This window comes from Dermacentor albipictus, chromosome 2 (genome assembly GCF_038994185.2).
Source record: "Dermacentor albipictus isolate Rhodes 1998 colony chromosome 2, USDA_Dalb.pri_finalv2, whole genome shotgun sequence".
NCBI classification, from domain to species: Eukaryota; Metazoa; Arthropoda; class Arachnida; order Ixodida; family Ixodidae; genus Dermacentor; species Dermacentor albipictus.
This window is the reverse complement of record NC_091822.1, coordinates 107,562,116-107,585,115: the sequence shown is the minus strand read 5'-3', so window position 1 is coordinate 107,585,115 and position 23,000 is coordinate 107,562,116. Positions and strand designations below refer to the sequence as shown.

At 46.5% G+C, this 23,000-nt stretch overlaps 1 protein-coding gene across 1 annotated transcript in view; it reads right to left on the bottom strand.

Moving 5' to 3' along the window:
- The window catches only part of LOC135914896 (uncharacterized), a 364,873-nt gene that overhangs the window by 5,256 nt on the left and 336,617 nt on the right, over window positions 1-23,000 (bottom strand). Inside the window, exons 7-8 of the mRNA XM_065447822.2 lie at window positions 14,510-14,615; window positions 5,725-5,780 (exon numbers count right to left, since the gene is read on the bottom strand). Coding sequence (XP_065303894.1) covers window positions 5,725-5,780; window positions 14,510-14,615 — 162 coding nt within the window. The remainder of the gene's footprint in view (window positions 1-5,724; window positions 5,781-14,509; window positions 14,616-23,000) is intronic.

Below are 23,000 nucleotides of genomic sequence, written 5' to 3'. Positions count from 1 at the left end.
ATCACATTTAAATGAATCCCGTGTTTTATGACATTCGGAACAGCCGGACGGGCTCACGCTCACAAGCACAGCAAAACACACCGTTACTTGTGGATCGCGTATAGTTCAAGTTGAAAATTTCGGTTTCCTACGATATACCGCCAGCTTCGCCGTAACCTAGTGTAGCCATCAATCTCCCCGACTCGAACCATTGGTGTTGAAGTTATCTGTTTGCACTCTAATTTTCCAGAAGTGAAACGTTTCCTTAAAATTCCAGGGTTTACAGGTTTCACCTGACGGTAGGCACCCTGAGGTCGTGCGTCTATAGGTCGCCTATAAACGCAACTCTTGTACAAGTGTTCGAGCCCAGGAATCATGCGTGTGAAGGCGTACGTTATTCGACAACACAGTCGAGAGCAGGGCCAGAGTGTGCATGAGTGAATGGTGAGATCCAGCTGTCGACGCTACACATATGCAAGGCAAGGCGACGAGGCAAAGCTGGAACAATCAACTAAAATTTGTCATGGTAAAATGCGACTACAACCACTCTCCAGTCGTTTTGAATATGATTAAAACATATTTCTAAATGAACGCGCGGTTGAGAGACGTGGCCTTCGGAGGCGTTTCATCTCATTAACAGTAGCCATGGCGCAGGGGTCCAGTTGAGGTCCGCTACGGAGTTTCATTTAACAGTTTACAACGTACGCTGTTATGGGCTGATTCCAATAACCGTTTCGGGTGGCGATGTTGTCCGTCGCCACCTGTGTCCGTCGCAGGTATTGCCGGGAATGAGAAAAAAAAAAAGAATCCCCAGTTCCCGCCGCGATCGAACCCAGGCCCGCAGCGCATAAGTCAGCTACTCTACCACTGTGCCACGCCAGCGCTTCCTAGCTTGCAGCAGAAACATGCCCTGTACACGCGTCCTAGCGTGCGAGGAGTCACGCAATGTGACATACGCGCCCCGTAGCGTCGATACGTGCAGACTACATTGCAGTTGCATATTATTGTACAAGGGGGCACGCCATGTAGCACCTGCATAGGGCATAGGCAGTGGTACAATGTATATAGAGAAGGTTTAAGGAAGAAAAAAATTAGGGAGGTGTATACAAAAATGTTTGAATGAAAAACACGTATAGCATACCTGATAAAATCAAGCAAACTAGGCGACTGTCAGCCCCGCGATTCAAAGTGAGTGCCAATAAATCATCATCATCATTAGCATAGTATCCTGCCACTTGTCACGCGGTGGGATAGGTGCATCGCGCCGCGCCGATACGTGCGCACTTTGCATTGCAGTTTCATAACATTACACGCCATGCAGCGGTTGCGTTGGTAGCGGTACGAGGTAGATACAGATACAGATTACGGAGATGCACAAAAAATGCTAGAATAAAAAACTATGTCTGGCATGCCTGCTAAATCAAACAGGCTAGATTACTGTTTACCCCCCCCCCCCCCGCCCGTTTCCAAGGGATGCCAATAAATCACTATCATCATTAGCATCGCATCGTGCCACTTATCACGTGATGTGACATGCGCGCCGCGTAGCGTCGATACAAGCAAACTTCGCATTGCAGTTGTGTTGCATTGCAGCATGTGTCCCGACATGTAGCAGTTGTATGTCACATGTAGCTTGACCTGGTTAACTGAAGCAGGCTGGGTGGCATCAGCATCAGCACCATCATTAGCATCGTATCGTACCATTTGTCGCGCAATGTGAGATGCGCGCCGCGTAGTCTCGATACCTGTGTTTACTCTTCTGTACACGTTATGGCGCCTCCTCGCAAGGTAACAAACGCTGATGAAGAAGCGGATCGTAGAGCTACGCGCGCGGCTGCAACCAGGCAACATCAGGCTCAGCACACCGCTGTGCAGAGAGCGGGACAAGCCACAGCACGAGCCGCAGTTCGCCGTCGACGCCGGGTAGACAGTTCAGATCGTTTTCTTGAAAACGACGCGAGAAAACTCCACTGCGAAGACCCTTTATAGTGTGTGCTGCTGAAAATGGAGCTCCTTGGAGCCGCTTCTCCATTTACGTTGTGACTGTGCTGCGTGTGCCACGCAGGCCTGCGCCATTTCAGCTGCCACTTTGTCCGGTCGTATTTTTGCTTTGGGTACGTTGGGTTAGCTGCTCGATTTGACCATTTATGCGTACGTGGTTGTAACATCGCCACGTGTAGGAATACGGTGCGGGTAGTACTAATATGGTTTAGGAGTTCCACCAGGCTCTGGATGTCTCGACTCCAATTTCTGGCGGAAACCGAACAAGAAATAGATATAGGCTGAGAATTCCGCCTGCAGAATGTTTGTGCCGACGTCACTTTCGAATGAGTTAACTTTCACGCACAGTAAAGAAAGGAGTTCACGGGGACACAATGAACATGCATTCTCAAAGAGCGAAGCGTACGTCTTGACAAACTACTCCAATTGAACCCCTAAAAAAAGAAAAAAGAGCTCGTCGGCAAGCTTAGGAATTCGCCGGGAAGAAAGAAAAAAGAGAACGAACACCGCTGACATCTAACAGAAAGTTGCCTGGAAGCTGCTGAATGAAGTAGTAGACAGATGAATGGAAAGACTTAACAGACGGAGACGGAAGAGCGCGCTGAACGTCGGAGTGAGGCGTCCATTCCATTCAAACGACGAGAAAGACGGCGGAAAAGCCAACGCCTGCTCGCGAAGCGGGCTCTATACAGCAGCAGCAAGAACTTGATTTGGATGCTAGAAGCGCCGTTCATTACAAACGCGATTCATTTTCTCCTTTCGATTTTCGCCTTCGCTACGTTCGGACGTTCCGTTCAGTCTTATCGGACTCCTGCAGGTTTCGAAGAAGAAGCGTATTAACCAAATGAGCTAGAACGCCAGAACTTTCTACGAACTTTCCAACGCGAAACTACCACGCACTAATAGCGCCTCTCGCTCGCACAGCGCCTGCTTAAACCACGACGTCACCTGCTCTTGTCGGTTCTGCGGGAAGAGCGGCAGAACACGCCCGAACGCACGAACGCGTTAAGCCGAAGCCTCTTGAGGTACGCAACAAAGTTTATCTCTGACTCTTGCCTCGCCCAAGTCCGCCACGCTCCACCGACAGGAAGTAGTAAAAGAAGTGCGAAGGCTTCCGCGGTAACCGATAGACAATACTATAATAAAAGAACGCGGAAATCCTTTCGTGGCTGCAGCAGCCGGGCAACCGACGGCACGTATTCAAAGCAGGCAGCACGGTTTGCCTTTCCCTCGTTAGGCACTGCGGCCGGAGGCGTCGTCAAGCGTGCAGGTCTGCTGCGCTGAGATGGGGCCCCGTCCTTTTTTCGCCACACTGCCCGCGCCACCGTCCAACCTGAATTGGTTCGTTTAAGCCAGTCAGAGAGAGAGAGAGAGAGAGAGAGAGAGAGAGAGGAAGAGAGAGAGGGGGGGGGAGGCCTACGTTGGCCGAGTTGCTTCGCGGAACGAGAAGCGGTATGCACGGTAAACGGGCAACGGTGCGATGATGCATGGTGGCTCATGCGTGAAACTGTTGTTGTCGGTCTTGCGCGAAAGCCATATGTGCCGGGTGCAGAACCAGTGGAAGAAGGGTCAAAAGAGTGTGGGGTGACTGTCGGAAAGGTCAAGAGTCACCACTGAAGGCAGCCAGCTAAATAACCTCATGTTAAAGTTATATTTAGGCAGTCTATAACGGGTAGGATTTTGGGCTTTCCAGTGTACTTCTTTTACTAAATGGTAGTCAGCTCTCGTACCCCTTTCGGTGGCAGTTGGCGGCCTGTTCCTTGCTTTATTTTTTATCGCTCTCAATTGTATATATATATACAATTGAGAGCGATAAAAAATAAAGCAAGGAACAGGCCGCCAACTGCCACCGAAAGGGGTACGAGAGCTATATATATATATATATATATATATATATATATATATATATATATATGCGCTTTCAGCGCAAATACTAACAATAATTGCGTGCGGGGTAATATGCAGTCAATTTATAGAGAATCATTTGTAAAACGCAGAGAGGGCCTTGAGTTCATAAATTGGCGGCAGACGGCATAGAATATGCACCATTATCAGAACCATACGTAAACAATAATAAATGAAATATATGTTTAGAGAATGCGCGCCACTCGCACGACAGGTGGCCGTCCTACACAGTCAACAAGTTGTGGTCCCAACAACTTTATCGTCATCAATTCTTACCGTTGTCCTTAGAGACAAATGTGTATAGATATTCCATGGTTTACCTATCTTTTGTGTTGCGAGAAAGAGGGGGAGTTAAGGTGTTTCCATTCGTAGAAAGACGTCCTTTTTCTTATTTCGTTGGTTTAGGGTGCAGTCAAAGAAGCAAGTTGAAAAAAAAAAAACATTATGCCACCGGAGGCGCGACAGTTTCTTTTCTACTTTGTATACGCAGAGTGAAAATTTCAATTGCACATTATAAGTGAGCACTGAGTACACGTAATCAACATCACTCGGGAAAAATGCAGGAGAGAAAAAAGAAAACAATACTGTTCATTCATTATATATGAGTGTTGTCCCTTCTAATGCGCGCCTCCGGTACCATGTTAAGTCTGGCCGAGCCAACGCATACGCAGTAGCGCTATTCATAGTTCTACAATACGACGAGGAACAACTCTCGTTTTTTCATGAGCCACGAAGGAACTGCAAGTTTAACGAATCCGTTCTGCACCCCTGGTACTTAATCTTAGCGCGTGAGCCGTCGAGCCGTCCTAGCGCGAGCTTCAAGGTTACAGAGCTGGGCTTTTCAGAAAGGTGAGATAGAAGCTAGCACTAGCGAATAAATACTGCGCTGTCGCGAATGGTCTCGGAGGCGTTAGGTCAGGCTAAGTTAGGGGGATCATGAACGCCCGGTTTCCACACAGCAAGTACTGGAGAAGGCGGCAATTAATTCGCCCCTGGAGTTTCGGGCAAATATTACCAGAGAGAAATTTGTTACCTAAAGTTTAACCAAAAGGGATATGTTCGAAAGTGCCTAGGTTCTTACGTGACTCGACCGTAGGTTTAGTTGAAAACGCATTTGTAATTTATTATTTCATTCTTTTTTTGTGTGAGAGCGGGGTATGTAGTTTGGCACTGTTGTCTGCCTGCACTGCAGCAAATGAACTGAAAAGTTAATCTTCTGAACTAATTTATTTCGTGAGAGGACTGTTTCAATATATTATTAATAAACATCATAGAAGACGTGAACCGTCACACAAAAAAAAAGAAAAGAAAACGTGCTAAGCGAGGAAGGACACAAGACACCTGCTATATAGGCGGTGTCTAGTTACTACTTTTTCTTATGTATGTGTGTTTTTGCCTCTTCCATGGGTTATACGAACTAGTTGGATAGACGTCGCACACTTTGAACTTAATAACGGGCAGCTATTTATCACCAAAAGCTAAACAGTAGGCTGAGAAGGGCGCCCCTTCTTAGCCCCTTCATGTGACCCCTTCATGGCATCCGGCATGCTTTAATTAAAGGGCAACTTAATGTAAGGATACGTGAGCGCCACTGTACGATTTCTGTTGCAGGATATTACAACCACTAGGCTAGGTCTGCCGTTTCTCGGTGTATTAAATAAATGATGATTCTACAATGCCTGCTTGTTACCAAATAGTGTGATATAAAAGTCATCAAGTATCGTTTGCCATTGATGCTAAAAAAGAAAAGAGGGGAATCCTTTATGAACTGATAAAAAAATCACGCATGTTGCGAGGTCTGAGGTCTAGATGGAAAGACAACTTCGCGAGCACACTCACCTGGACGCAGACAGACAGCGTCGCGTACCACGCCACTGGCTGAATGTTCGCCGCTCCTGCACAAAGAATCGCCAAGAAATGAAACAAAAAGGGGAGACACTTCAAATACACGAGAAACTCGCACATGAATAACAGCGAAGATATATTTAATGAAGTCTTCACACACTTCGGAAGTCCTAGGGATGTGTTTTGCCACTGCCCAAAATCTGCCCGAGACTTTGTAGGTGTCATTCAATGCCTGATTTATAATGGAGTCTTTTGAAACCTATAACTATGAGCTTTCATAAGAAGCCAACAAACAAATACATCAACGACAACACTGGGAAAATTACTTGCACTTATTTATTTAAAGAAATGATGGTGAAATGGAAGTGGATGAAAAAACAACTTGCCGTAGGTGGTTAACGATCCCACGTCTTCGCATTACGCGTGCGATGCTCTACGTTTTCGCACGCATAATGCGAAGACATGGGATCGTTTCCCAACTGCGGCAAGTTGTTTCTTCATCCACTTTTATTTCCATCAATTTATCATTCCTTTAAACAAATAAGTAAGTACAAGTAATTTCCCCAGTGTTGTCCTTGGTGTCTTTGTTTGTTGATTTTTCATGACATGATTAATAAGAATCCGGCCCCTCGGTTAACCCCCTTTCTTCTCATTCTTGACTATTTTTTTTTTTTGAAGTGAAGTGAAGTGAAGTTTATTTCCAACACCGTGTCGGAGGTTCTTGGGCGAAAAGATGTCGCAGACATCTTGAGAGTGCCCAAGGACCCATTAAACAGCAGCAGACAGAATGCAAAAATAATCATCTGAAACGCTGTACAAAAACATAGGCATGAAATATAATACACGCAACTCAACACTTTTAGTGCAGAACATAATTGCATAATGCAGATGTCACAAAATCCTTATAAACACTTGTGCAAAGGCAAAAAATAATTTATACATCAAAATGAAATATATACCAAATAGCAAAATAAAGATGTTGTTCGAATGATTCTTACATGTTTAAAAGCATATTTCGCACATGTTTCTTGAATTTATATTCTGGTAGTTCGAATTTGGTACAAGTTAAGAATTTGTTCAGTATTGCTGGTAACTGGTGTTGAAGAAGACATTCTCCGTAGCTTGTACGGGAAAAAGGAACTGGTAAGGGTTGATTACGGAGAGAGTATCGGGCGGAGCTATCAAATGAATGCTCATAAAGCTTATTCTTTTTTGTATAAAGTAGTAGTTTATATGTATAAAGATCACTTGCTCTAGTAATATCGTGCTTTATGAATAGCTGATGAGTACGCAGTTCGCGAGGGTGCCCATAAAAATTTTCAAATATTCTGAGAACCTTCTTCTGCAACACTTCGAGTCTGTTTAGGTTTTGAACAGTCGTTTTTGCCCATACTAGCGCGCAGTAAGACAAGCGAGAGTAGAAATGGCCGTAATATATAGCTTTCTTTAGCCATAATGGAACTAGGTTTGATAACCTGTACAGACAGCCTACAGTTTTGCCCTACAGTTTTGCCCCATGAGCATGGCACTCGTACAACTCGTTGTATAACGTGTCAGTCCTACAGACGCCGGTGCGTGGCTGTGCATTCCGACTCGAGGCTTGGTCGTGAGGCCGCAGGTTGCGTTGCTTGGCGTTCTCTGGGTGACGTTTGATACGGACCGCGCCACCACCGTCGCAGCACTAAAACCGTTGCGGAACTCCTGTTAACAGTTTCGCTGTAAAGGCTTCAGCAGCTATCTGCACCCAAAGACCAATGTCAGTGGAGGGCGAACAGCTCAAAGGCCTGCAAGGACTGTGACTGATGGTACAATATTCGCAGGTATCATTCAAGTCGGCAAACAAATGTTTACGACAACGCGGCTACTAACCTTGAGATACCTGTATATTAGCAGCAACCTCTTTCACTGTACGCTAATGAAAAACAAACTGAAACTACAACCGAAGGTTCCCCGCCGCCTGCCATTACTACCACCCCCGCCCGCCAACAGTATATGAGGGTTTTATGTAATTTTGATAATTAATTGTGGATTATATAATTTTATACCAGAATATTTGAAGCTCCCAGTAGTATACGTGCGCAAAGTCTGCTCAGTTCCTACAAAGTTTAGCCTGAATGAACGTTTTTCTTTCTCATGTTCCTGCGGTGATCGTCTGCAAAACTACCCGCACATCTTCTACTCCGCCAGAGCGACGGACTACACTGTCTCGTGCGCGTGACGCGTGACACGAAAGTAGTGGCACCTGGACATGACAGGCGGGAAACAAGTTTTCCCTGCAAGCGCCCCTAACAACTCGGCACATCAAGCGACAGAGAAGCGCAGTTCGGGAACGTGCTGTGGATTAGAAGCATTTTGCAGATCGCTTATCACACATCATTTTCCCCCGGGCATCGCGATAAACCATTTTTCGAAACCATTAAATCGTCTTTCTCGCGTAGCTGGATGTGCAAAAAATAGCGACAGCGCCCGTCACAAGACAGCAGTTCAAGGGAGAGCGCACAAGAATATTAACTTAGATTGCATTTGTAAATAGCGCGTGTGCGATAAGAAATCAACAACTCTTATTAATGTAAGAGAATGCTTTGCAAGCCGGAACAGGCACAAAAGCGGATTACAGGTTTCGACGCCATACAAAAATTCTTCCACGTACTAACTCGCCGTGACGTTCTCATCACTGCAAGCTCGACCCTGGTATAGCTAAATGTATATCGGTTAAAAAAAAGTAAAAAAAAACGAATTGAACTCAAAGTAAACTAAAGAATAACTGCAAGTCGGACTAGCTGGAACAGATTCATCTTAAAGCTTTTTGTGCGCAATTAAACAGGGAAGAAGAATAGAAGCAACACAAGGACGAGCGCTTTCTAACAACTGGTTTTATTTTTGAAGAACCACCTGCTTAAATACCCACATATCTGTGCGATCTAGTCAACAGAGCACGCCTATAGCGCATATAATACACACAGATCTGCGCGACCAAGTCAAGAGAGCACGTCTATAGTACATATAACACTTATGATAAAAAGACGTGGACCAAAGCCACCCGCTCAACATAAAAACAGCAAGGTGCATGAAACAACCACTTACGATAAAATGCGTTAAAGATGTGATGATAGAAGTGAATTCTCTTTTTCCAACAGTGAAACAGAAGGATGGCTGATGCATTTTTCTTTTTGTTTTTCAATCCAGTGTGCTTCCACAATTTCCCTCGCGGTTTGATTCCTATGACTATACAAAATGTCGGTGCGAGTAAGACAAGGGTCGCTATTTTGTAGGGATGCCTTATGCCTTATTCTATGCTATTCTTATCATCCACCACACACGGCCGTCCGATCCCGTTTATAATGCAGGCAGACCGTCGCTCTGACCACTGGTCAAGCGCGAAAAGCGCGAAAAAGCATAGAATCGGAAAAGGCATCGCTACAAAATACCGGCCAAGGTGAGCAATCATGTTCTTGGCAATGCATTGCCAAATGCGTACTAGGGCAACCTTTCAGACTGGACAAGGGTTCCCTTAACCTCGTGTTAATGCATCTCGCAGTCTGCCCTACGTACACATGACCACACGTCATAGGGATCTGATAAACAACGTTCTTCGCGCAATCAACAAATTGGTTCTTGCGCGGATGTTTAACACTACATTCTTTCTTTACATCATCCTTTCTTTCGAACTTTTTAACCTTAGAGCACACACTACCTACTTTGTTTTTTGCCGAAAATACCACTTTTAGTGCGTAACTCCCAGCCACCTTTTTAAGTCTGTGTGAAAGGCCGTGCACATACGGAATCCCTGAAATCTTGGAAGCTACATCCTTCTGCGTTTGATTCTTTTTACATTGTGCTTTACCCTGTTTTAGTTTTTTCATTAGTCTAGCGCACGATGCCAGCATCACAGCGAGCGGGTACCCAGCCTTTCTCAACCTATCAACTTGCTCAAAAAATGCAATGTTTACAGTGTGGGGACATGAATTCAACAACGCTGACCGGAAACACGAAATGACTATGCCATTCTTCACAAGCCTGGAATGGTTTGCGGCATAGTTCAATAGCGGTTTTCCGGCTCGGGGTGAGAATGACCAACACACATGTTCCGGTAGGAATTCTAACTTGACATCAAGAAACTGTAGCTTATTATCTACCGGTACTTCAGAAGTAAATGTTAAGCCTTTGCCCAGAGAACTGAAGGCTTCTACAACCCTATTCCTGAAAGCACCCTTGTCTACATGACAGCCTAAAATCAAGTAGTCATCGACATATCTGTATACCTTATTTACTACACCTTCTAAATCTTTGGCCAACTCTCTGTCTATGCTTCCCAAAAAAATGCTACTTAGGATGGGAGCTACCTTTGACCCGATGCACACACCCCTTGCCTGTATATACGTTTCACCACATAATCCTACATGTGTATTCGCTAAATAAAAATGCAGAAGTTCAAGAACGGATGCAACGGTCATGCCGCACGTGTTGCGGAATGACACCTCGTCATTCTTATTTGTTATGCAATCTTTAACACTGCACATTAGGGACCCATGCGGTAAAGAATAGTAGAGATCTTGAACATATATGCTGAATCCCCAGATGCAGCTTGGACCATCTTGTACCTGGGATGCCGACGCCAGGCGCCAACACCGGCTTTTCTACGACACGGGGCCTTCCCGCAATCGCGTCAAAAACAGCTTCGAAAGAACGTTTTACCGGTATAAACTGATTTAGACGAAGATGTCTGGCCTTTTATGTGCTGGACATCGGCTGTAGTAATTGCGTGCTCAGCAATTTCACGTGTACCCTATGCAACCAGTGCATAGAGAAAATCGCGAGGTGCACCGTGTTGGATCTGGAGGACAATACCAATTGCTGTCCCCCAGATTTTGGACCTTGCCGTTGGGCGCGGGAGTTGGCCGAGGTTGAGGAGGACTTTGAGATGAAAACTGGAGGTTTATTTGCATTATTTACAGTGAGAGTACAAAGAAATTAAGTCATAAAGCCATTACGGGCTGGCAGCAACTCGGACACGTACACACTGCGGCCCGTGGCAAGAAGCTCGAAAGAGATGAATGAAGGAATGCTCTCTTGCTGCTCCCGGTCTCTGGCTTTTAACCCTTTCGGTGTCTCGAAGTGACGTCACGTTCGGCCAATCGGCGAGCCCGCTCAGGTGGCGTCATTTTCGGCCAATGGTAGGCGCCCGTGCGATTGTGTCAAACCCGGCGCACAGGGTCGCTCCTTGGCCCCCAATTGACCGAGGGCTTACTTCTCTCTGCGGTATTGCCTTCCTGGCTTGCAATCCCCCCACCCACCTTCACAAAGGCGGATGGGGGGATTACTGCCAGGGCTTCACGGTGCATTACAGCCGTCTTGCCTTGGGACCCACGTTACCTGGAACCGTGCCAGGCTCCCGCTACACTTTCGGGATGAGTCAATCAGTAAATAGCTCCACCTGTGGCGCACGAGGTGGGGGACGCCAACTTGTTTGGACGTGCGCCACCTCGTGAACGTGCTAAATGTCCTCCTGCGCTCCTTAATTAGCTGTGACGCGATTCGATGTGGTCAGGGGAGGTATTCTGCAGGAATCCACCTAGTGGACTGTCCATTTCGGCCGCTGCTGATTGGCTGGGGCCGCTCATCTCCTCCTCCCTCGTAATGCTGCATCCAATAAGCAGCGACCAAAATGGACACTCCACTAGGTGGACTCCTGCAGAATACCTCCCCTGGTGAACTCGAAGTAGGCTCAGGAAAAGGTCCCGTGTCTAACAACCATGAGAACCAGGGGACCTGGCCAGTACAATTCGTTCCAATGTTCTCAGTGAGTAACGTAACCCTCTAAGACATCTTCATCTCATGTATTCTATATTATATATCCGGAAACCACTCTCTCTCTCTCTTTCTGGCCGTGTTCCGTCTAAAATTGCGCCGCAAAACCATGTTTTACAATACTCGTATAACCAACTAGCCACCCCTTAGGGTCTTGAACAGTGCCTCCATATTCACTCAGTACTGTGGGGCCTCACGCGTGCTCTTGGGACAAAGGAAGGACAACACAGTGACGCACAGAATCACAACGGCATTTAAGTGCGCCTTTTATACACCAATCTAGCCAGTCGAATGGCTACCTTAACAAGAAATTCGATTGGTCGCACTTGCGGTGTTTGGTTCTTTGTGCAGCGATTGTGGTGCTTCGTTCTTTGTTTAGTGTCCCTGGAAGTCTTCGCGCTGCCTACCACCGTGAATCACTACCAATATTACATGCCCACGGGCGCTGACGAATCGAGGAAGTTCGACTGACCGCAACAGGATAGCGAGCGAATACGTTCGGACCCACGCTGAACTCCAGCGCCTATAATCACGAACGATTATAATCTTTCGCGTAAAGTCACGCGAAAGGTGTCGCGTTGGAACCGTAGAGTTCGTCCATCCCGGTGCCCCGCTCTTAAGCCTTTCTCGGGGGATGGTACCGCGAAGGGTGTCGGCCTACGCACGAAACGCCCGCGCCGCTCGCCGATCCCAAGCCAAAGAGGAATAGGCTACTCCCTTTCGCGCCCGAGTAACCCCACCATTAGGTAGCGTTAGCAGCGCGACACTCCTGATATCTCTCATACTAACGTGCAACCACACCACCCGCCGTCGCCGCTCATCTACGCGGAGAAGCCGGATTACAGGAGACACGAGAGCAATGCGGGGAAAACAACATCAAGGGATGCGTGAGAGTCGAGGGCCCGCACAGTATAACAGCAATAAAGAATAGAAACACTTAACTTACAAAAAGCTTCGTCGAAAGCATCACACGTTCTTTTCGCAATCTGTAGGCATCTGTAAAGCTATATCGCTTATAAGGGCACGCGTCCAAAGCGAGGCTTTGAAACCCATGCAAATGAAGGTTCCCCTGATGAACCAATTACCGTTTCGTATAGTTGTAGGCCAAATATAGAACACTTGAATGCGGAAAAACCTGGCAGGTGGCATGCTCGGTTAGCGCACACAATTCGCGACGTTCAGGCGTCAGCGACGCCCGAGACTTACGAAAAGTCTCCGCCTTTCAGGTCGCGCGGCGGGAGGAATGTCTTCGCGTGGCTGCAGGGGAAGGATGCGCTCGCCCCCGCATGCCGCTCCTCGTTAGCCGCGGCATCCGCAAAGGGAATGCCCGCTTGCGTAATTAATCGTAATTGGTTTCTTGTCGGGATCCACTGCATCGCCAGATGCCCCTATGCGCCGTTCTCACGTCTCGTTTTCTTGTGTCTGGACATTGCAACTAGTGCGCCTCACTAGCGCAAGCTTCCACGCCTGTATTCAAAAGCGGAAGAGCCCACTCGAAGGACGACCGTTATAAGGAGCTTTAACATGATCTGCTTTCTCCTAACAGCCTCGCGTTTTGCAGGCTGGAAACAAAAAATGAAGCGACCAACGAATGCAATAAGCGCGCGCGGGATACACAAAGCCCCGGAGGACCCTGAAGCATCCCCGCATCCGTGTTTGCCTGACAGGATCGAAGCCAATCCAACGCGCCGCGCGGTTTTCATTAGCGAAGGCACAGGCGCAGGCGACGGTATACAGGCGGCGGCGTGGACTGTGCGGACTGTACGTGCCTGTCTGTGCACGCGGTGTGGACGAGTGCGGCAGCGGTGCCTGAATAAGCCCGCGCGACCCTGAACGTCTCGATTGTCCTGGCGCTAGACAGGAAGAGACCTTGGCGCTTCGGATTTCAACACACGGGCAGACACTACAGCCACATGGAACCTTATTATGTCTTTGAACCGCTATTGTCATACACGGGTGCTGGCAGAAGACACCGGAGCCGGAATGCTGACACGTGAGGCTCATTGTTTCGCGGCGGAAGCCAGAGCGTTCGCGTTTCGCTCGCACACGCGAACGCTTGCATTCGGACAGGAGAGAGAGCGCTGCGCTCGTAAGCGCTATGTAGTTTCTTTATCAAAACGACCGCCATGCAGGAAGCGTCTCGAAACATAATCCATCGCATCGGCGTTCGTTACGACATCAGTGCATACGTAACGCGTCCTCATAATGGCTTTGCAGTATGAACAAAGAAAGGTGGGCGGACACGTTGCGTCAACTCTTTACATGCGTGTTATTGCAGGTTCCTTTCTCAATGCAACGTAAGCACACAGGCCTACGTAAGCGACTCTTCGTATACAAAGGCAGCTGCCAACGCCCGTTAGCTTACTTCTCGGAATGCTCAACGTTCGCAAGGCAACATTGATGAACGAGTCGAGACGTGGCTTTTGTAACAAATTATCGCACCAGTGAAGTAGTAGTCAGTAGACGAACGGTTTGACCTGCGCTGGCGCATAGTGCTAATGATTAAATGACACACACAGAGTTAAGGAGAGCGTGTGCAAGCTTCTGAAGCAGTGTGTCGTCTTTTGTGAACTGCAACTGCCTGCACCAATAACCCACAACGAGATACTCGCTGGCATAACAATTTAAAGCAAACGTATAGTGTCCCTGACCTGTCCGGTCGTTTCTTCACATGGTTTCGCGTCTTTTAAACCGCAGGAAGTACGAAATAACTAGCTCGGCAACAATTAGTGAAGTAGTTGTGAAATCGGTTGCGTGTTTTGTTCTAACCTTGGAAGTCACGTGCATTACGTCGTATGTAGTGTAAACGACGTGTATATAGCGCCGAAGGGGGACTTCAAACACACTTTTCTATATATGTTTAAATTTTTTCACTAAAGCTGAAAAGAAGTGAGACGAGGACCTCAGTAGGCGTCGCAAGCAAACCCTCCAGTGTATTCCAGCGCAGCAACGCCGGTATAGCAGTACATACCGCACAGCGTGGCCGACGAGACGGACAGGTACAGCATGCGCACGTACTGCGTGAAGGCTCCGCCGCTGTTCATCGGATCGGTGAGGGAGACCTCCCAGCCGGAGGGCTGCAACGAAAAGGGAATTCGCTGATTTATTCGCTCCTTCAACATTTCGATTCAACGGATTTACTGCAGTGCGCACTGAAGCGAAAGTGTGCTGCCCTGCATTGCACGCGCATCGCTGCCACGTCCTGACCTTGTACGTGCTACTCTACGGGCGCGAGATGTGAGATGTTATACTTTACCTGAGAGCATCCAATGTGCGTTTAGATGATGCCATTCTTATTTGTAAGTGCACCCACGAGTGCATGGAAATAACGTTATCTGACTCTTTCACAGATGCTTTCTTATTTTTGCTCCACTTCCCCTTCCCTCGGAGTATAGTGGCAGATCGGAGGAATCTTTTCTCAGGCCAGCCTATAGTATACGCTTCACGTCAAACAAATTATCTTGTCTACTCTCATCTACTTTGTATGCAAATTTCAACACTTCTTTTGATTTCGCCATATTAAAGCACAGAGCGCGCGCGCGCGAGAGAGAGAGAGCAGTCGAGGGGCACAAGCCCAAACTTAAACGGCGGCCAATATAGTCCTTGGGCCCTAGCGGCGTCTTCGGCAAGCTGGACGGCCCACAGGTGGTCTTCCACGGCCAAGCTGAGCAGCCCGGTCTCCCACTGCTCATCATTAGTTATTATGCGGCCCTGTCGTGTCGCCTGAGGGCAAGCCCACATAATGTGTGGCAGGTCCACGCGTTCTTTACATAATTTACACTTGTCGGAATACTGGCCTGGGTAGTAGTGGCACTAAGCCACCGGGTTCAGGTACGTATTGGTTTGAAGGAGGCTCCAGGCCACAGCTTCCTGCTTAGTAAGTGTTGGGTGCGCGCGGGGATACCGGGTCCTTCCCAATCTGTAATGAGTCGTGACCTCCATGAAACTAGTACCATGCGGTCTGCTCGCGACCCTAGGGGTCGCGGCTCCTTGGCTCGGCGAAGGCAATAATTATTAGGGGCAGTTTCATTAATCGGGGGATTTGTCGCAAAGCATATGCGGTAAAGAATGAAGCGGGGATTCAAATAAGTGTATGCAACCCTGTCTGGTGCAGCTACTGTAACGGTGAGCTTATACATTTCATGTACGCTATCCAACGGGTATAGTCCTCTGGAACAATAGGCTTGAGTTTCGCCTCCCTAAGCACCTTGTGCCTAATATCTTGAGTGGCGGGGCAGAGCCCCGAACGAGAGAGCCCCACTAAACCTATACTATATATATATATATATATATATATATATATATATATATATATATATATATATATATATATATATATATATATATATATATATATATATATATATATATATATATATATATATATATATATGCCAAATGACTAGCTTGTAAGCGGCGGAGACAAGTTGCATATACAGAAGCGCTGTATGCCAGTCTCTAGAAATCCCGTCAGATATACCAACCTTGGGATGATGTCTCCGTAGGCGATAGATTGCGCATTAGGACAAGAATTGCGCTGGAGATTTCAATGAAGAACGTGCTCTTTAGCCACCATGGTGGACTTTACACATAAAACGGCACATTGAGTCAGCATGAAAACGTTTCAATCAAAGGACACGACGTGCTTGATGTTGCCTAAGCGCGCCGCAGCACGATGAGAGGTGCGCAGCGAATCCCTCTTCTTAAGCTGGATTCACACGCCCGACCGAACTCCGCGGACGAACATTGCGTGGCTCAGTGCCACTCGATCACGCCGCGCACGCAAGGACGCAGCAGATAAGCCACCGGCGACGCGATTCATTGCGGGTCAATCACGTCATGCTCATCGTCGTGGAAATCTCTCTTTATCGCTTGCGAAAGGAGGGCGCATGCCCGCTATGGCAGACTGGCCAAGAAGTAGGCGGCTTTAACGCGATAGCGTTGTGGCGGAGGTGTGTGTTTACAAAAAAGCTTATTTCAACAACAGACGATAGGAACACTGAGTCACAAAGTACGAAGAATTATATACATGGGACGTTTTGAAAGGAGCGTCCGAGTCCACACTGTTAAGGACCCGGGGTGGCTTGCACGAACAGTTAATACAATTGCTTTCTATTATGCTACAGAAACAAAGTTCATAACTCGAACTTTTCGTTTCTACTCTTGGTGAATTCCACAAATCTTTGTTACGAACCGTACACTTGATTCCTAACCAACCGGCCTAACTTGATATTTGAAGAAACAACAACAACAACAACAACAACAACAACAACAACAACAACAACAACAACAACAACAACAACAACAACAACAACAACAACAACAACAACAACAACAACAACAACAACAACAACAACAACAACAACAACGACGACGACGACGACGACGACGACGACGACGACAAATTTGCTTCTACGTTTCTGCCACCGACCAGGTGTGTCGAGCATCTATGAGTGCTTCTGCTCATAAAAAAGCTTACTCTTCAAGGTATTTTCATAAACAAAATACGCCGCTTCACAGGCGTCGCATTGTAATACAAGTCGCGAACAAGGAACAAAAATCAACCGGTAACGAAACAGCAGCAACAACTGCGGTCATGCCCTAATAAGCAGAGGCGTGCCGTGAGTACCCAACGCGATTTTAGCGGACGCTAATCTTATGGACTGCCTATAAGGGGCATTACTGTTTTGCCTTCTCTACACTATAGGCTTCTCTTTTAACGGGATGATCTCGTGGTCGTGTTATCCTTATGCGTGCATGAAGAGGCTTGGGCGATCTCTTTCCCTCCTGTTTCGTGGGTGACCGTCCTACAGTTACTGGACTGTGATTTCGGTGCTGGTGGCCGTATAGATGCATTCTTTTCCCACTTGTGTTCGTGTGGGTGTAACACTTTTTCCCATCTTCTCATTTTGAGTTTTTATTATTGCTTGAATAATGAGTTTGGGATAGCTAGCTTTGACGCAGCCTACCTTCCCACGCTTCTACACCTAAAAAAAAAAAAAATACGAGCAGTGAACTTTGGTTGCTTAAGCCGCAAGGAGTCGAGCCATATTTAATACACGTAGGGCCTCCATGAGGAGAAATTCAAAGCTGCTGAAAACCGCAACGAAGAAAAGCTTGCAAAGGCTTAGTTCCAAAGCTCCGCTGATTCATTCATAGGGTTTAAAATTCCAAAGCCACATTAGGGCTACGAGAAACGCCGTAGCTAAGGCCTCTGCGTTATGCACCCAGTAGCAATGCAACCGCGTACATGGTCGGGATTCGCACCCGCGACCTCGTGTTCAGCAGCACAATGCCATGGCCACCGAACCACCTCGTAGGATGCAAGGCATCACTGTTAAGCTGCCTATGGAGCCGGGAGGACCAGGCCTTCGATGGCCGCACACACAAAGAAAACGAGTGCGCGCGACTTCTTTGCGGGAGTAACCATCTTGTCCCGCGTTACACGGGCACTTGAAGAGGAACGCTAAATCAGGTTAGGATGACAAAGTAATATTTTAATGTTGTTCTGGTTAATATTGCTGTACCAGGTTGATTACTGAAAGAGTCAAGGAAGGTGAAGGTACTATCTTAATATTCCACGCCTAATTTCACGAATTTTGCCGTTCCGACGCGGAAAAAAAGTTCTCAAAGCAGGTCAAATATTCTGCCTGCGGTTCCCATAGAATGCGGCGACAAATACAAATACAATGCTTTCCAACTTGAAGACAACTTGGCTTGACAACTTTCCAACTTGACATAAATTACATACACATGCGCCAACCGCTTACTTTCGCTAATTTCCGTGACGTCACCGCAGAGACGACATTCTTTCAATACCGGCGTCTCACGCGAGCTATGTTTTGGAGCGTTGCGTGTGCGGAGTACAGATGCAGCGCGGTTTTGCGTGCGGGGCTCGAATTGAACTCTGAAACTGTCACCGAGCTTAGAAACGAGTGGATGTTTAAGAATTTGCGACGTCATGGCGTAGTGATGCGGGCCAGGCATTTTTCATTTTCGCGCATTTTATCACCGACCGAGCCGCTCCGACACGCTACGAGTGGTCACTTTAGCATTACAAAAGAGTACACACACCCCCACCTCCTTCCTCCTCCTCCACTCCTTCCCTCTTCCATTATACTTCCCGACAACCTGCGAAAGACGACAGCCCAAAGAAGAACGCAAGAACAGGCACTGTACAAAACTAAATATTTTGCAAGAGGTGAACCCTACTAGGAGGTCCAGACAGGGGCTTTAGTTAATTTGGGACTTGGTTCTTTTTAGTTGTATGGTGCTTATAGGAGATGTCGCCTTTAATTGGCGCCGGCTACTCCTCTTAACCTAGAGATATGAGAAAAAGAAATAACCTAAAAGCAATAAAACTAAGAGTCAACTCCAAGCCACAATAACGCAAAGTCCGACATTACTACAATAATATTGAGGCACACGAGAAAACAAGAATTTGTTTCAAACGAAGGTACATGAATCCAGGCATTGAATGGGCCAAAGCCGTGTCAAATAATTACATAGAGTGAGATTATTACAGATAAACACATTACTTAATAGTTTCCGAAAATATTGTTCGCTTTACAATTTTTTGGAGGGCCAGTAATGTTCGTCTTTCCAATGAATACGTTCCCCAAGGGCCTACAATCTTCCTGACGCGGGAAGGTCTGCGCTCCGATGCCATTAAACCACGTGCTAAACGTCGTCTCACTGTGTCGTGTCGCGGACATTATAACACAAGATGCTGTACATCCTCACCCACGTGGCCAGAAGTGTATTCCGGACTATTAGCGTTTGAATGTTTTTTTTTTTGCAGCAAGTGTTTTGTATACGCGGTACAGAGTCGCAGACAACGAATGAGCGTTTCAAAGGATTTGGTTGTTTCCAACGAGGGGCTAATAAACGTTATTTCTCTCTTTCATAGCTCTGTTACTAAGAGGAGGAGATGACAAAGACAAAGGGTGAGTGGCCTTCTGTTTGCATTCGAAAGCGCCGAACACACACACACACACACACACACACACACACACACACACACACACACACACACACACACGTATAAATATATATATATATATATATATATATATATATATATATATATATATATATATATATATATATATATATATATATATATATATATATATATATATATATATATATATATTGAGAAACAACGCAAAATGCACAAAAAATGCAGTCATTGGCCGACATTGAAATCGCGTCGACAGCGAAGAGTGGACACGGCCCGTTTTTTTTTCTCCGCTTACGCAACGAAGCGCTCTCAACGACCGAATTCGTGTAAAGCGAGCGGCGGATTACAAAATCGCTTGGCGCCACTGCACCAATCCCGTTCTCTCTCCCGCGTTCCGTTACGAAAGGGCTTTTTACCATGAACTGGTCCTCGGAAAGCACCCGACTTCGCAACACAATTCTCAGTAACCTATTAGAGATAATAGTCCGGAACACATCCATACGTCTTTTTTACCCCAACTGTCAACGCATAGCTTGCTATATATATATATATATATATATATATATATATATATATATATATATATATATATATATATTCCCCCATATATTTCCCCCATCCTGCAATCCCGCTTCGCCGCGTGGCCTGCGTGACGCCCGCGGCAGCCGATGTGGTTGAAGCGCAGTGCGGGAGAGGGCGCGAGTGTTGCGCTGCTAACGCCGCCGACAGGCGGGGTTACTTGGGCGCCGGGAGACAAGGCGCTTGCCCTCTTTCCCGACGGGTCGGGGAACGGCGTGGACGTCCCGCGTGCGCGCCGACCGATGCTTCTGCGAGACCGCCTCGCGTGGCCGCCTTGGAACGCGCCACCGTTGGCGTTACCGAACACGCGAACGACCAGGCGTTGGGATCCAGCATGGGGCGAACATATTCGCTCGTTTTCCGGTCGCGGTGAGCCGGACTTCTAGATTTGTCGCGCGCCCATCGGCATGTTTTGTGGATAGCAACTCGGCTAGCAGGCATTGATCTATGAAAGGTGCAATAAATGCCCTTGTGATTGTTTGCACTACTGTGTTGTCGTTCCTTTGTCCCAAGAGTACCGGAGGAGAACCCCACAATATATATATATATATATATATATATATATATATATATATATATATATATATATATATATATATATATATATATATATATATATATATATATATATATATATATATATATATATATATATATAAGCAGCAACAGCAGACGGAGGCCAGAAAAAAGGAATGAACGAACAAAAGCGTTCATTCATCTTTCTGACCTCCGTCCCTTGTCGCGCTGTTTTTATAAAAAGTTACCACTATACCCGGTCCCACACATTTCTTCAGTATGCATATAGCTTGCGTTACAGGCATTAAACATAACTTCGGCCTAAAACCACTTTCAGCACGACGTAAAGTTGCACTATTATGCCTATTTTATAAAAATTTTTATCATGAAACATTACTCGATGAGGTGCTCGTTCGACGTCCGTACATATCATCACGGCTTCACCCCAGAAAGCAGTAACTATAACTATAATAATAAAGCAGTAATTATATCTTGCAAGATCCAAACCTTTTCTGGTTTATTCATACCCCGCACACGCTAAGATACCAACGGGCTTCCCTCTACTGTTGCCACAATTAATGAAGCTTTACTGTTTCGTTCTGCCCTTCGTAATGGAATAGGCTAATGAAATAGGTTTTGATTTTCGTGTTCTGTTCCTTTTATGTTTTCTAAATATGGCCTTCTCATGTTTCACATTTGTTTTCTGTATTTTGTAGTTATAAGTTCTTGTTCAAATTTGTAGGATTTTAAGCGATTCACCTCTGGAATGTAATGCTTCTACCTTGAGGGTAGTAATAAGCAATAAAAAAAATCAAAAGCAACGTTACTGCACCGTGCTGCTATTAACGCTGCGAGTCCGAATCCTGCAGCCTTGGCTGGACTTGCGACTGGGATACACGTGAGCACCAAGGATATAAGCGTACACTACTTACAAAAGTGCGACGAGTACTTGGTACTTCAAAATTAAGTACACGGCCGTACACCTTTTGGCTCGGATATGTGCAGTCTGGGGCGAAAGTTTGTGGACCATGGCTTCGGAAAAAACACCGAGTTTCGCCGTGGCCTATGCGCGTAACTCCTACAATTGCAAAAGTACGACCTAAGTTCTTTAGCTATACAGGATCGTGGTGCATCACTCATGTGCGCGTTAGTTCGGGAAATTTCATGGTTGCCATTGGAGGGGCACAGTCCACGAACTTCTGTCTCAGGCTGCGCGGGCGAGCGCACTTGCTTTTCACCTTCAGACATTGAGAGGCAAGTTGGAGATAGGAAATCCAAAGGCCTATGTAAGGTTATATGACAGTACAATAAATGCTGAGCTCTCCACTGCGTTATTGTATATATATATATATATATATATATATATATATATATGCAACGGGACGAATATACGATACATACTGCTAATATATGTAAAATACCATTGGGGCTGAGCTACTGCAGGATGTTATGCAGCCTGTGTAGTTCCCAGGTATTTAAAATGCATGGTTACGAGAACTACAAAAAAAAAACACGAACGCACGAGAAATTGCAGTTTCACAATATGGCCGTTAATTATGCGCACGCGAAAAAAGTGTGTCCTAGGTCCCTTGCAAGCTTTTCACGTCAAGTCACATCAAAAAGCGCATCGCCGGAAATTTGCATTGGGTCCCCCAGCGCGAAATACCGGTGCTATCGAAATAGTGATTTAACCAAAAGGCATGCTCACCCATTCCCTGCGTGCTCCCTAATAATTTACCTAAATGGCAACCGCGTCCATCTAAAATTCTCCGTCGAGCGGATCTATTTAAGGCCATTCCTGTAGCGTACGCTACGCAAACGAGCATAGATGCGCATAATGCCGCATTCAGATGGCGCAGCTAAAAAATCAAAAACAAAACAAAATGAAAAAGAAAAGCAAGCCTGAATTTTAAAGCGCTCGCCTTAACTTTTCTGCGCTTCTGAAGACGCCCTCGAAAAAAAAGTCCCGGTCCATTTGTCAGTTACGACTGCGTATGGGGCATTGTCTCTTCAAGCTTGAAGCACCGCATAGTTTCAAGCGCCGCAGCGCAGGCATCTCCACTGTTCCCGACGAGACGCCTCACAAAAACAAAATTGCTTCCAAAGACGATGATGCCGAGGAATCCTGACATAACGGTTGCGCTCAAAAGGGGAGCCGCGAAAAAAAAAAAGAAAGCGCAGTAAAAGAAACGCAAGGAAGGATGCAAAGAAAGCCCGGGCAACGCGCGAAATGACGACATCGAGAAAATCACTCCTCGGGCTGAACCTTCGAGCGATCTTAAAACATCTCACGGTTGGCTTTTCCCATAAACAGCCTTTCGCGTCGGACCATGAGGCTAGGCGGAGCACTGCGATTCCATTTCTTCGATCATGAATTTATAATTCTCCCCTTTCGCATATTAGG